We start from the raw sequence: 15,032 nt of genomic DNA on the forward strand, positions 1-15,032 counted from the left end.
GCTGCTGCTCATGTTGCTTCACACCAGCTGCAAAAAAATAGTTTTTTAAACTTTTTTTTTTTTTTTTTTTTTAGGAGAATGCAGGGATAAGGTTTCACTAAGCCCAGAAACCATGACTGTAATATGTTTTGAGGGGAGAGCAGATGAGAACGAGGGCCTCTCCCCTGTCCCAAGGGCTCATAATCGCACGGAACTCCTTACGGAGAAACTCCCCAGCAACTCCAGCAAGCAGCCCTTGCTCCAAGCTGGAAGGAGCTGTATAGCAAAACCAGAGTTAACTAAACTGGGTTTTGAGCTATGCCATCTGTGCCAGTGATAAATGCTCTGCTCCTGTGGAGCACCGGTGACATGGTGGCTCTGTACACGCACCGTATCATACCCCTTCTCCACGCTGTTAACAGTGGGCAACAAAGCTTGCTAACACAGAAAAGGCCACAGTTTCGTAAAGTCACTTGAGCTTCTTAAGAAGATAAAGCAAATGAATTATTAATACATCAGATGAAATCATAGGGAGTTAATAAGGATTATGTGTTGTCCAGAAGGTAGACACAGACAACTTCCATCTCCACCGAGCCAAAAGCACCTCGAGCAGCTGTTCACTGTTCAGCTCTCTGGGGGATGCACAAGGAGCTGGATCATAGATGGCCCCCCAAAAGAAGGTTGTTCCTTAGCATTACACCAACAGTAAAACTTTTTTTTTTTCCTCTACTTGCCCTCAGTTCCTAAAAAATCAGATTTCCAGAGGGGTTTCTGCATGAATTACCAATCTCTTTTGATACAGCCCAGGACTGGAGGAGTAGCAGGGGTTTGGTCTCACAGCCCAGAGTAACTCAACCCTTGCCCTGAGTCACCACACACGCTTCAAGGAAGTGATACGGAGCACTTGCACCGTACTGACCTCAGCCGCCGAGTTTCCTCATTACAGGCGGCATCATCATCTGGAGATAAGCAAGGAATACTCCCTGTTTACAAAAAAAAAAAAAAACCCAAAAAACCAAAACCAAACCGAACCAACCCTTTCTTTCATGTGGCTTAATATCTGCAGGTGATTAATCTTTAAGAAGCTGTACTTTGTTAACTAAAGTTTTAAAGCATCCGGTGATGCCTGGGCACAGCCGGCACAGTCGCAATGCTCATGTTACCAGTGGGGCTCTGAAACCAGCTGCCCACGCAGCAAACTTAGACTTTGTATCACATGGAAAGAGCCTGGGAAGCAGAACAAAGATGTGGAGGTAGATGAAAAGAGATCCTGCCAAGGTATGCACGTGGATTTTAAGCAAAACCAAAAACATCTTAGTTCAGTTCCTTACATCAACCATTTTCATCTTAAAGGGAAATTATTCTGATTTTTCACTTTTAAGCAGTTTTAGACTGATGCTTCCTTAAGCTTCCTACCTTTTCAGTTTGGCTCCCCTTCCATTAGCAGCGGTGTTTCCCCCTCCCAAAACTTGCTTGCCTATCTCTGCAGGCCAAAGGCACTGAAGGACAGATGACAGCCCTCTGCCCAGCACCGCGCTGCCTCTCCAGCTCCTTACCCCAAGTACAGGACGTGCTTACAGTATGATGAGATAATGCCTCCAAAGCTTCTATACACACCCATTTATTTCGTGCCTACCTGAAAGGGGCAGCCTAATAAAATTACAAAGCTGTTAATAAAGCCAAGCCACAAAAATAACCAGGCCCTCCTTGAACAAGGTAACATCTACACCTAAATATCACAAGGACAGTATAAGGAACTAGAAGATCACTGACAACAAGCTTGAGCTGCCAACTTGTCCTCAGGGATCCTGTGTGGCAGGGACAGGGAAAACTCCAGCACAGCGAGAGTGGGTGGCTGTGCCCCGCGTGCCCTCACAGGCTGTAACTGCCCGGATTTGTGTCACCTGGGACTCCTCAGCTCACGGAAAGGTGATCCCAGCCCTGACAGGTTGTGTTGCCTTGCACATTGGGGGACATTGGGGGGTGGGGGGCGGGTGTGTGCTGCTGCCTGGACCCCCCCTCCAGGTCTGTGCTGGGGTCACCTGTAGCTCCTGCTTGTCCGCTCCACGGAGAACCCGCACAGCTGCTCCTGAGCTTGGCTAAACGCTGGCTGCTGATAAACCGCCCTTTTCTCTAGAGAGTGTCGATTCCTATCTCCCACCAGGCTGGCTGCACGTACACCCAGGTCTGCAAAATGGCTACAGTCGCTCCACCTTGCTCTGTTAAATTTTTTGAGTTTGTTTTTTTTTTTTTTTTTTTTTTTAAATTGGCTCACTTTAAAAAGCCTTAAACCGCGAGTAGCAAGTTGAACGAGCGGCCAGAGCGCCAGGCACTCGCTCGCAGCGGCGGTGCCGAGGGCAGGGCGGGCGTCCCGGCGGCGCGGGGCTCCGGCCGCGCAGAGGTGAGCGGGTTCCCCGCGCGTCCGCGCCCGCCGCCGTGGGCCCGGAGGGGAGGGAGCGGCGCTGCCGGGCGGGGCGGGGGCTGCCCGCCCGGGGCCGGTCTCCTCCGCTCCGCTCCGCCCCGCCCCACGCGGGGCGCGCACACCCGCGGGGGCAGCTCCGCGGGGTGCCGCGGCCAGGAGCGGCCGCCTCCGCCGAGCGGGTCCCCGCGGGCTCCCCGCGGCCGCGCAGCGCCGGGCCGGGCCGGGCCGAGCCGTTCTCCGCCGGAGCCGAGGCCGAGCCGCAGATGTGGGGCCGCCGCCGCGGCTGCCCGCAGGGCCGGCGCTGCCGAGGTAGGAGCCCCGGCCCCGGGCCCTCCCGCGGCCTCCCCCGCCCGCAGCGGGGCTGCTCGGCCGCTTCCCCCCTTCCCGCCCGTGGCTGCCAAGCGGGGGGTGCCCAAGGGGGAGCCCCACGCGTGTCCGGGGCAAGGCTCGAGGGGGGGGGGGGGGAAGGGCGTGTCGTCTGGGACACCCTGGGCTGGATTTGCCCTTCCAGCTCCACCGGGGAGTCAGGGCGGCGTGGGAGGTGGGAATCGCGGCTTCTGCGGGGAGCAGCCCCAGGCAGGGGCAGGTTTGGGCGATGTGGCGTGGAAGGAGGGAACCGTGGCATCGCAGTGGCTGCTCGCTCTCCGAGTTATTTTTGGAAATTGTTTGGCTGTGAGGGATTTTTTTTTTTTTTTTTTTTTTTTTTTTACACTGTCCGTAGGAAGGTGTGTTTACGTTGCGCTCCTCCAAGCAGTGATGCTTTCCATTGGCCGAGGAAGGCTGGAAAATCAGTGTTTTGGCAAACGCTGATCCAACCGGTTAGTTCTTCCTCCCTATGGCAACACCATAAAAACACGTAATCTGCATCTTTTTTATCTTGCCCCGTGAGATTTTGCTGCTGGCTCGTTGGAGCCTTCCTTGGAAAGGGCTGCCTCTCCCTGAGGATTGAGGGGTCTGGCGTGTTCGTTAGGCGCTTTGTGTAATGCAGGATGACAGCTGTGACGCAAGTGTGCCAAAACTTCTGAACGCGGGCTCAGTCTTGGATACGTTTGGGTGTTTTTTCCCCCTTTCCAGGAAAACTGTATTCCGCAGGCTGGAAGATAAACCTGGCACCTTCCTGGGCTCCCTTGCAGGCGTGGGGCAGGACGGGGAAGCGGAGATGGAGGCAGAAGCTGAGCGGTGTTGGACGCGGGTCTGTTAACAGGACCGGGGAGCCTTGGCCCGGCACCCTGAGCTGCCTGGTGCTGTAGAAAATTGGGTGTCACTGGGTGTAGAGTGGCTGTGACTCCTGCCCGGTGACTCAGAGCATTGCTGTTGTTTACAGCCATCGCTTCGCTTCTTGCCAGCGTTAGAGTAGGCAGCTGCCGACTTTGTCTGTGCCCGACTCCAGCTCGGGGCATAGAAATGGGTTTCAGTAAAGTGGGTGGTTTCCAAACCACCGGCACTGAGGGGAGGACCCCGATTCGGCTGTGATGGGCCACCGCTTACCCGTGGCTGGACTGAAAACCCTTCACTGCTCCTCGGGTCGTTCCCGCCGTGCTTGCGCCAGTGTCTTCAAAGAGCGGCGATTTGTCGGCTGTGCCAGGGGAGCTGCTGAAACGCATACTGCTCTCGCTCAGCGCTGACTCTGTAGCAGGTCCCGTTGTGCTCACGTGGCTCTTCGGAGTGTGGGGAGGAGGGGAAAAAAAAAAAAAAAAAAGTTGAAGAAACTTGAAGACTCTCAAGATTTTTCAGTCTTTAAAAACATTAATTCCGACTTAAACCTTTTATATTGATAACTGTCAAAGAGAAACTAGTTAATATGAGGCAAAAGCATGTTAAACCAAGCACAACTCGGAGTAATCCCACACAGGGTCAACTGATTTTTTTAGAGCTCTGCAGAGAGCTGAAGATGGGACTGAATAAATACCGGTTGTGGGACTCCTGGTGCTCGTCCAATGTGTTGCGGAGCAGTTTGCGAAGTTTCCAGTAAGTTTGCTCAATGTGGCCTTACTCAGTTGCAAGGCACTCCCATAATTATGGCTGCAATTAAAAGCAATAACATCCATTTACATAAGGTGCTGGTCCTTTTAAATCGGCGCATCATCTAATGATAGCATTCGTGTAGGGATAGTTATGCAGGACGAGGGCCCAAAGCTGAGAGTGTTTCGGGAAGGATTTTGTTTCAGAACTTTTTTGAGGTCATTTGAAGGAAGGGCCTGCTTTGAAACAGAACATTTTGTTATGAGAAAGTACTAAGTTATATTTCTAACCCTTACCAGTAGTAGGATGTTGTTGAATTAAGGGCTTTTAGCACTTCATTTTTTTTATGTATCATCCATCTAATTTTGAAAAATCAGCCTGGTTACACCAGTATTTTTCTCAATTTGATTGCGTCAGTGTTCCTTCTGCTCGTATGAGTAAGAGATTTGGTAAATCCAACTGGTGGATGATGCTTAATTGCTGATAAAGCACTATGGATGTGTTCTAATTTGCTCCCTGAGGAGGTTGCATGGTTTCCTTGGGGCTCTGCATGTAATGTCCACAGATTTTTTTTCTTTGAGATTAACATAAACATTAGACTTCAAATGCTGGAAAACATCATGCATTTGGGGAACATTTCAGCTTTCTTCTGAAGGAAGTGACTTGGTAGAATACTCTCACCTTCTCGCTCTGTATGGTGGTTTTTTTGGTGTGTTTTTTTTTGTGTATTTTTTGTTTTAGTTTAATGAATATAATGTAAGCTTGTGTCCTCACACGCTGGGTGGGGCAGGTCCTTGGGAAGGGTCACAAGGTGAAGTAGTAGAAAGGGTAAAAATTTTCAAAATATAACTGAGGAAGCACCAGCCATTGGTCTGAGAAGTGCTAGGTTCCTTGAGTCTGCTCTGGTTTTCCCAGAAGTCTTTTTTTCCCATTTTAAATAATTAGTCTGTTAACCTTTTGTTGCAGACATAGCACTTGACTTGAGGGCTCTGAGGGTTTAAGAGGTTAAGTGATTAAATTGCGTAAGGGAATAAAAGAGAATAATGAACTCCAAACTCACTGGTCTGTCTAGCTGGGCTCTCCAATGGCTAAAATTAAGTAATTTAAGTTGATTCCTGGTTTTACTCAGTTTTTATCAGGTCCTCGTTGTGAGGATATGGGAAAGAGTCCCGTGCTGCTTCACGTGGCTTTTTTTTCAGAGGTTGTGGATTTATTTCAGGTGTGCTTCAGTTGTGCAGAGGGGCGGTTTCAGGGGGAGCACTGGCCTGGCTAACTCTGACAAGATACCCCATGGGGCCAGACTGGCTGATAACCAGGCTCGTTCTTGGGTGCCTGCCAAAACCTGGCCCTAAATATTGTAATTGCATGCTAATTATGAATATTAATCTCCAGATGTACTTAACGTATTACAGGGTAAAGTGCTGACCTGGTAGCTGTCAGGTGGTGCTGTGTGCAGTGTGTAAGTAAAACCACTGTAATGTGGTGGGCCTGTGAAATGGTGTCTGTGCAAAGAGGAAAAAATACTGATGTTTTTGCGTAAAATGTGTAAACTTACCTGTGCTGTGGTAACACTTCCCTGTGCGGGGGGTGAGGCGCTGGCCCAGGGTGCCCAGAGCAGGGGTGGCTGCCCCCTCCCTGGAAGGGTTCCAGGCCAGGTTGGACGGAGCTGGGAGCACCCTGGGCTGGGGGAAGGGGGCCCTGCCCATGGCAGGGGGGTGAGACTAGATGATCTTTAAAATCCCTTCCAGCCCAAACCATTCTATGAACAGTGAAGTGGTAAGTGCCTTTGCGACTGTGTTTTGATTATGTCAAACCACCTCACCTCTCATTTGAGAAGCTGGTGGGCGGGGGGCTCTTCGGGATGCTGGTGTCTGTGACATTTAAGGGCCCGAAGCAACGCACCAGAATTAATCCTGAAGTCTTTAAGTGCGTAGCTGCCATGGTAGGTCCTGAATGCAAACAATGAGTCTCTCCTAATTGCAACTGACTTCTATCCATGTGATGGATTAAAGGGATGTTTTGTAATGTTTTATTAATAAAATAGGATGGTTTTGTCATGAGTGCCCTTGTGGAAATAACGTGCATGTTGCAGATTTAAATTTGTATGTGTTAGTGTAATTTCAGCACTACTGCCTACTTAGATATCTGAAATGACTGTGTGGCATTAGTTTCCAGATGATTCGGTACGTTGTTATCTTCTTTACAAGCCATGCACAAGTAGAAAAAGGTAGGAAAGGGTAAATCAGAATGGGGCTCAGGTTCTTACTTATTTCCCCTTTTCACTCTGAAGTTGACTACCTAACTTGTTCCCAAATAATTATTTTTCCGAATGTGAATTTTCTCTTTCTGCACAGTGCCCAGTCTTTGTGCCATGGCGGAGGAGCTGGCTCCGGACGTGTTGTGCCTTGGCATGGGGACTCGCTGGGCTGCCGGGAGAGCTGCACGATCCGGGCTCCCGGGCAGCCGTTCTCTTCTAAACTAGAGTTACAGCGCAGCCCTGCCAGCTGCAGCTCTGGTGTGGGCTTGGTACGTGTCGCTAAAGTGATACCTAGAAGTGGTTTAGAGGTGCTATTTCTGCCTTGCTCGGAAAAGCCATGTGTTGTTGCATCTTTTGAAATGGATTCACATGTGAATGATCTCTCCATCTGCAGACAGTAACATACTTTGTTAGCTGGGTTATCTGCACCGAGGCTGCAGAGGCTCGATTTGATCCTGCGTATGTTTTAGGTGCATAAATGGGAAGGTTTCCTTAAGCAGCAAGAAATCCCCAGGACTGGATTCCATGCAGTTTGCCAGTGGGTAGTTTAAATCAGAGGATGTAAGGGACAAAATATTTGCAGTGATTTATTTATAGTTAAAAGCTTCCATATGACTACACACACCCCTTTTGACATAAACTAATCAAGGAGCACACCACCATGAGTTGCTTTAATGCATCTGAAGATGCTTCTGACAATTACCGCTGCCACAACAGTATTTGGATTTAAGGCTGGCTTTTTCTTCCTTTTAAGTTTTGTTTTATGATCATATGTCCCTGGAAGTCTAATTGGTGTTGTCAGTTAATAACAAGCAGCGTTTGTTGTTCATGGGAACCCTATGGATGTTCTTAAGCATGAAGATCTGCAACATTTACCTTCTGCGTTAAAAGAAGAAAAAAATAGAAGCCCTTTGTAGTTTTTCCATTACCAGTGTGGAACTGGTTTCCCCAAAACAATAGGGAGATTTCAGGGGTTCGTGACCTCTTGCAATTAAAAAATTTCAGATGGCTTGTGAGAGGCAGACTGATGGGGCAAAGGAGGAGAGGGGAAAAAAAGGCAGCAAGGCAGCCCTTGCTGTGGAGGAAACGAGTACTCCTGACACAGCTGAAGTCATTACTTGTGATAGAGGATAGATCTAGCTACCTTTTTTTTTTTCTCTGAGAAATGTTCTGTTTGGGGATCAGAATATAGGAACTTAAAATTCAAGATCTTCTGGAAGAGATGTCTCCTGTGTATTTATGTCTCAGGGTTGCAATTGTTTTTTTCCTCAGCTCCAAGGACTTGGATTCATCTGGTGTCAAACTCGTGTCTGACGGGACAGGTCAAAGCACATTGTGTAGTGGGAGCATTGGCAGGGCAGCTCTTCTCTCTTGGTAGCCAGTTTTCACTAAAATGTCAGAGACTAATGTTTTTGAGACCTTTGTCTTGTGTCAAATAAGGTTTAAATCGGTCAATGACTTCAGATGTCCTTGGTGGTGAGGGGGAGAGCCAAGGAGGACACAGGTCGACCCACCGTGCTGGTGGCTGGAGCCAGCAAGCCTGGACAGCTGGTGTTTCACTGGAGTGGGCAAGTGCAAGGGTTGGTGTGCTTATTTGCTTTTGATTATTTTTTTGGTTTTTTTTTTTTTTGTTTGTTTGTTTGTTTTTCCATCTTCATGTCCTTTATATGTTTTGCTTTTAATTTAAACTTTTGAATGTGTATTTATCCGTTCTGGTGCCAGAAGCTCTCACATATCCTGTATCTGAGGGAGTATGGCCTTCTACACACGTAAATAATTTTTGTAATTTATTTTCTTTAGGGAGACTTGTGCTGAAATGAAGTTATTTTTTTGGAATCTAAAGAGAATTCAGGGCTTTTTTTTTTAAAAAAAATATTGAAGGTTTCTTTGCTAATATTATGCTGGCGACTCTCACTCGGCAAGTGTTTCCCCTTGCAAGAGCTTTTATTTGTAGCATTTGTGTTGTTTAGCCTGTCTGCACTCCATAAATTGGATTATTTTGGCTGTTGTAATTTTATTATCCTTATTAAGCTGCTTCATCTACATATTGATCCTGTTAGTCTCAGGAAGCTGATAAGCCATCTAGCTGTACTTGCAACATGCACAGAAGATGAAAAATCTGCCCTGGAGGCTATGAAGACTGAGATTCACCAGCAATTTGGATCTCCGTATGTCTCATCTGTATTTTTTTTTTTTCAGTGATAAGTTTTAGATTATGTGGCAGCCTTGCAGTTTGCCAAATTAATCTAAATTTTACTTTTATTATAAATTCTCTCCTTCAGCAGCTTCTGAGAAACTTTGCTCTAGTTTGCTTGTATTTTTATTTGGATGAACACGCTCCTTTTTTTATAAAGCTTAAGAATATTTCACATGCGCAGTGAGGTTTTTTTCTCCTTGTGCCAGTTTTCCATGCTGGCTTTTCAGATGGATTTATTCTGTACTTTTGAAAACCTGCTTTCCTGTCTCTGTTGACCACGGGACACGCATAAAACCGAGTGTGACTGCAGGTGCGTGTAGAGGACTTGGGGCCCACTCACTGCCCCGTTACCTTGTCTGCTCTTGCTTCTGTTGCCATGGGCTTCTTCCCTAGTGACCTATCCTATACGGTAATGTATGCTGGAATGCTGTACTCTGTTGGACCTTTAACTCTTGTCCCCCCTTTTTTTCGTTTGCTGTAGCTCTCAGCCAAGTCTACTCCCTCTTACAACGTGAGGTGGTGCAACCTCTACCTCAGCCCCCCCTGTTCTGAGTCCATTTTGGGTGCTTCTGTGTATTTACATGTTAGTTATGTCACTGAAATGTTTGAAGACCCCTGTTTTGTTCTTGTTTTCCATGTCCTCTCTTCATAGTCACTACTGCTTCTAACATCTTGTTTTCCTTTATTCCCCACTCCCCATCCAGCGTTTCTTCCTCCTCCTCCCACAATTTGACCTTGTCTTGCTCTTGTCTCCCCATGCCCTATTTCACGTGTTCACACGGCTTCAACTTCTATTCTGTGCTGATGACTCACAGATGCACTCTATACCCCTGACGGTTTGTCACCCAGTCCAGCGGCTGTCTTCCTCCTCGCCTTTTTTTTTTTTGGATTTCTCCATCAGCAGTCATTCAGTATTTCAAGCAGCAATTCCCAGATGGTGCTTCTTAAGTTCTTTTTCTCTCTTGTCTTTTAAAACACTGCCACCTGATAGGTAGCTTTGTCTGAAAGCCTTCATGATTTTTTTTTTTAAATTCTTTTTACTTTATGCATTTGGATCACATGTGAATTCTGTGTACTTTATTGTCAATATATTTCTCCTCTTCTAGCTCATCAGACTACTTTCCTAATGCATGTAATAAGGTTTTACGGATGTTTGTCTTTAAAGTGGCTGTCCTGAGAAATTCTATTTCTGAAGTCAGTTGATAGCTCTTGGTTTTAAAGATAGCATTAAGTATTTTAGTTCCACTCTGAGAAGGCAGCTACCCTTGTTTTGCTGGTTTTTATATTTAGCAGCCCAGATCTAGCTGTTATAATAAGTGGGATTCATGGCATCCTGGCTGAATGAAAGGACAAAGGACGAGTATACATCATAGATGTTAAAATATCTAATATAGAACTAGCTGTAAGTGAGCATAATTCATAACCCTTTCAGCCTGGAGAAGGATTGTCTGTTTTATTTAAAATTCCTAATAATTTCCTTGTGCTCCTTTTAATTATTCTCTTACTTATAACAGCAAACTGGAATTGGGAAGGTTTTCCTAATATACTTATGTGACTGGAAAGGAATAGAGAGTTTTAAGGTGATAGATACACTTTCAGACTGCTTAGTAGAGATTGCTTTTATGCAGGTTCAAGAGGCACTGAGAGAAACATCCTAGTGGATGCAAGTATGTTTTTGCTTTTCATTCTCTCTCAAATATTACAAATTTATCAAGCCTTGGTTCTCCTGAGTTGTATCACGGATTCCACGTAACTGATCCAGCGGTGGCTAAGCAGACTTGCTGCTGTATCCCACTTCCAAGGAAGAGGAGAGCGTATCAGGGTGCCCCTACCAGCCCTCCAGAGGTTGTGCGAGGCTGTACGTGCTGTTGCTGTAGCAACATCATGGGATACTAACAGAACAATGTGTAGGAACGACTGTACTCCATAGACTTACCGTCTTGGACACTCGGTGTTTTCAGTTTCCCTCTAGACCCATGAATGTAAATGGGCAATTTGTGCAAAATGCCATGTATTTTAATGTCCTCTTTCTGCACTTCTTGGAAGCACACACCCCCTCACGTAAATAGTTTGAAGTCTTTGGTATACAGTAAGCTACAAAGGGGTTCTTTAACACTGGGTTGCACTCAGAAAACATGAATACTGGATGCCGTCTTTCCTTTATGTCACACCATAACAGGAAGATTTAAAACGTTGCTTAATGTCGTGACGATGGAAATAGTTTTAAGCAGTACTTGGAAGTACCACTTGAGGATCTGGCCTATTTTTCAAGGAAATAATGTCCATGTTCTCTCAGAAGTGAAGGTGGGAGGTGGCTGCTTGGGATGGAGGTGTAAAGACTTAGTGAATTATCCTTCAGATTTAAAGAATAGAGTTAATACAGACCAGCCTTTAATCTATGCATCATGTTAGGCTTAACACAGGAAACTTCTTTGCATGAGACCAGTGATATCTTATTGATAGGTTTTATCTCCAGATGTTTGGTTTCTCCAATGTCTTAAATAGAGCGATTATTTCTTCTGAATGGCTGTGCTTTCAAGAATGGTTTACATGAAGATAAAGGAACAGTGATAGTATAGCAAGGTGTATCTTTTTATTTGTTGATAGCACTGTGTATATGGATCTCAATGTGTTCTCTGGGATTCTCATGCAGGCCACGTGTTGGTGAGATGATGTTCTGCTGATAACCTGTATTTCCCCAAGTAATCTTAGATTTTCTGATAGGTTTTATATGCATACAGTACAACACATGGGTTCTGTAGGAAACTATTCAAGACTTTATTGGTACAATTCTTACAGTAAACCCCCTTGTATAGCTACTGTTTGATTCCTCATCATTAGGTCATCTTGGATTTGAAAACACATAACTGTGCTGGAATCAAGCCACACATAAACATTGCTGTAAGGGATACACCATTGTTTTGCATGCATGATGAATAGCTGTCACAATGTTTCAGTGGATGATGAAAAAAATATAATGAATGCAAATTAGTGTGGGAATTAGCCCTTTTCCAGCCACAGAAGCGTGGTATGAGGTTCCCGAGTGCCTGAGCCTGGTCAGATCTTCTCCTGTGTCGGATGTGTTGATGATTGTTAGAATAGATGGAAACTTGTTTTCTCACTGATTTACTTTATACCAACATCTTGTGTTTAGATGAGTTATTTTCCTTATCTGTGATAAGGAATATTATTTTGTTTCAGCTTAGGGAATCTCCCTAGGATCTGTATTTGTACAGCTTTATGTAGAAGCTTGGGTGTTGTTTAAACCTATTTGCCCAATTAGCACTGAAGAGGTTTCTTGTTCTCAGTAGTAGCTCATTCTCATACAAAGAGTGATTATGTATGTGTTCTTTTCTGAACCTCTTTGGTAGATTGATCTGTAGCCAGGATGTCTAATAGTAAAATGAACTCTTATAAAGTAACTTCTAAAGGTGTGTATTGCTGAGGGCAGATTCTTTTTTAGCTCTGAATCCTTAATAGCTTTGCTTGTCTTTGAGGTAGCAGTCTCCTTCAAGACAACTAGAACTTTTTCCCTTTAGGCAGTGATGGAAAATAGGATATAGAGTGGATGGTGCCAGCAATAAACTTGTTTGTCGCTCAGAAGAAATGGAGTAAGAGCTAGGCCTGTATCACAAGGCCTGGTCCTCGTGATTTCAGTTGGTTTGGAATCAATTCTTAAATGGAGGGACGTGCGAAGATGGTATGGGGAACCTGCTGAACTTGTCATGTGGGATGCTTGAAATTTTTGGGGACTTAGTGGGCTATTTGTCATTTTTGTTGGCTTGACTCCTGGGATATTAGACTGGGAAAACAAAAAGGATGGTACTCTTGGTTGAGGAGAACACCATAGGCAGTCCTGAGGAGGTGGGAAGTCTCCATTTAGGAAGCTGGCATAACAAAAAGTCCTGAGAAACTGAACTGAGAAGGTATGAATTGATGTATGTCATTTTGCTAATATAGCAAAATAATAATCTAGTTGCTCTAATAATATAATCTCTCTTCCTCGATTGCTCACTGTGCTTGCTAAACTCTTTGTGGGAAGGAACATACCTTATTCTCTGTGGGAAGCTGTGTGAGAAGTTTTTTAACTCATGAGGGATCTCTTCTGCAGGATGACTGTTCCCAAGGCATCGTCTTTGTCATCATCCAGGAGCTCAGAACAGCTTGGGAGGAAGAGAGCCACCTTTTTGGTTGCTAGTGCTGTTTCCTTGGCAATTGAAGAGCAAAGTTGAGTTAGTGAGAGCATACCTAGCAGATGACCGTGTGTTTTAGGTAGCTTGTTAAAGTCTCTTCTTCCACAGTGAGGAAAAACTTGCCAGGCTTGATCTCTACTTCGGGAATATGGGAATTACCTGGGGGAGGGAACAGGCTGTCCTCTGCAGAGGTGCTCATGTAACGAGGGATGCAGTAGAATAGGCCAAGTGTCCCATCTGTTCCACAGTAGTTTTGGTTGCTATAGTGGAAACTTGGTCCAATTGCAAGTTTGGATGCTGTCATTACCCATAAGCAGCAGCTTTTCACCATGTAAGAGCACCGTAACAAATGCTTGGCCAAAACAAAAAAATCAGCACTACAGCCTATAAGGTGTACCAGGGAGAAATCTCTCACATTTCACCTGAAATCCAGTTTTGAAATGTTGGAGTGTCGTTCCTTGCGAGCGAGAAGGGTAAAGCATAGTTGTGTGTTTGGTCACCACCTCTTCTAATTGGCTCGCAGTGTTGTAACAACCTGGTATATTAGATAGCAGTTGCTGGCTGTCCTCTGGTGATGCTTCCAGCTGCATAGATTTTGGCCAATGAAGGACTGCCACGAGCCTGCTGAAGGTATACTTGACATTTTATTTTGTTGGTTTTTTGTTTGTGTGGGTTTTGGGTTTTTGTTTTTTTTTTTTTTTTTTTTTGGTTAAAAGAGAAAATCAGTCAAGTTCAATAGGAATTATCCTGTATGCTTTATCCAAATACTGTGATGCAGTGCAGCAGGCTGCCAGTTAGCTGGTCAGGGCCGTCTAGTCCACGTGGAATCTGGGAGCGTTGGCTGGATGTCGAAGCTGGGTGTGTAAGGTATGCGTGTGGCTGAAGACTGTGCTGGTGCATGTCTGTATCTCTCAAATAACACTCATACATAATGATCTCTTCAAATTCTGTGTTCCCCTGTGCCTCCTTAAACTGTACTGAAACTAAGCTGGTGGTGTGCTATGCGGCTGAACGCTTTTAGAGTAGTTGTGAGCTGGGGGGCACACAGCCCCCTCTATGTACCTTCTTAAAGGGGGAATAAGGACTCTAATTCATCTTTCCTCCTCTCACCATTGCACTGTGTAGAAAATGCAGATACCTAATTTAGGATGGGGTCATTTAAACTAATTCCTGTTTGTTACTTCTAGAAGATAATGCAGATAGCTAATTTAGGATGGGGTCATTTAAACTAATTCCTGTTTGTTACTTCTAGCTTGACCAGTGATCTGCCAGTCACAATAGAGAGCACCTGGGTTCAGGTTTTTGCCAGCCATGTATTGCCTGTTGGCTGTGTAGAGGTCACATACTATTGGTTTTCTCAAAGTGGCAAGTAAATAGCTGATAATGCGGGGATAAAAAAAGTTACCTCATGACATTGTGGAAAGAGAGCTGCTTTAGAGAAATTGAAGTATTAGGTTAATGATGAAATATAATTTTTTGGTGGTTAATATCTAGAAAGAAATGGGGATATTTAGTTTTGAGCATGGACTTCCACGCTTCCCCCCCCCAATTTATGTTTTTGTTTTGTTGAGAAAATAACTCAGGATTAGTAGATAGATTTTTGTTCCCCGTAGCTTTCTGTAACCTCTGGCGATACCTTGGGCGCTTAAAAGCTAGTATTTTAACTCGAGCCTCCTGTGGGGCTTCGGGGCCCGCTGGCAGAGCCTCTGCAGCGCGACTCCCGCTGCGGGGGACTCGGCCTCCCCGGGGGAGCCGCCCGGGCGCGGGCACGGGTCGCAGCGGCTCCGGCTGGGCCCGGCTTAACCAACCGCCCCCGCGCGGCGCCTAAGGCTGCCGCCGGCCCGGCCGCCAGGGGGCGCCTGCGGCCTGCGCGCCCGCGGACGGTGCTGGGGCGCCGCCTGGCGGGCGCGCTGCCGCCCAGCCGAGGGCGGCGCGCGGTAAACAACAAAAAAAAAAAAAAAACACAAAAAACCCCCCAAAAAACGGAGAATGGCAAGCTTGTACTTTAGCAGCTTTTTATCT

General features: G+C 45.9%; 1 protein-coding gene across 5 annotated transcripts in view; it reads left to right on the top strand.

Moving 5' to 3' along the window:
- Nucleotides 1-2,307: 2,307 nt before the first annotated feature.
- LOC104365892 (6-phosphofructo-2-kinase/fructose-2,6-bisphosphatase 4) overlaps nucleotides 2,308-15,032 on the top strand; it is a 70,261-nt gene continuing 57,536 nt past the window's right edge. Inside the window, exon 1 of one of the 5 annotated variants that reach the window (XM_042799328.1) lies at nucleotides 2,308-2,380. Coding sequence is in view for 2 of the 5 variants with exons in the window: in XM_042799327.1 (XP_042655261.1) it covers nucleotides 2,665-2,710 (46 nt within the window). In the remaining 3 variants the exon portion in view is untranslated. Of the gene's footprint in view, nucleotides 2,381-2,595; nucleotides 2,711-8,769; nucleotides 8,789-12,683; nucleotides 12,744-13,597; nucleotides 13,641-15,032 lie in introns of those variants that run through there. The other 4 variants (XM_042799327.1, XM_032984145.2, XM_032984144.2 and 1 more) reach the window with 4 other exon arrangements.

Source organism: Tyto alba, unplaced genomic scaffold, assembly GCF_018691265.1.
Source record: "Tyto alba isolate M040663 unplaced genomic scaffold, T.alba_DEE_v4.0 Super-Scaffold_3, whole genome shotgun sequence".
Lineage (NCBI taxonomy): Eukaryota > Metazoa > Chordata > Aves > Strigiformes > Tytonidae > Tyto > Tyto alba.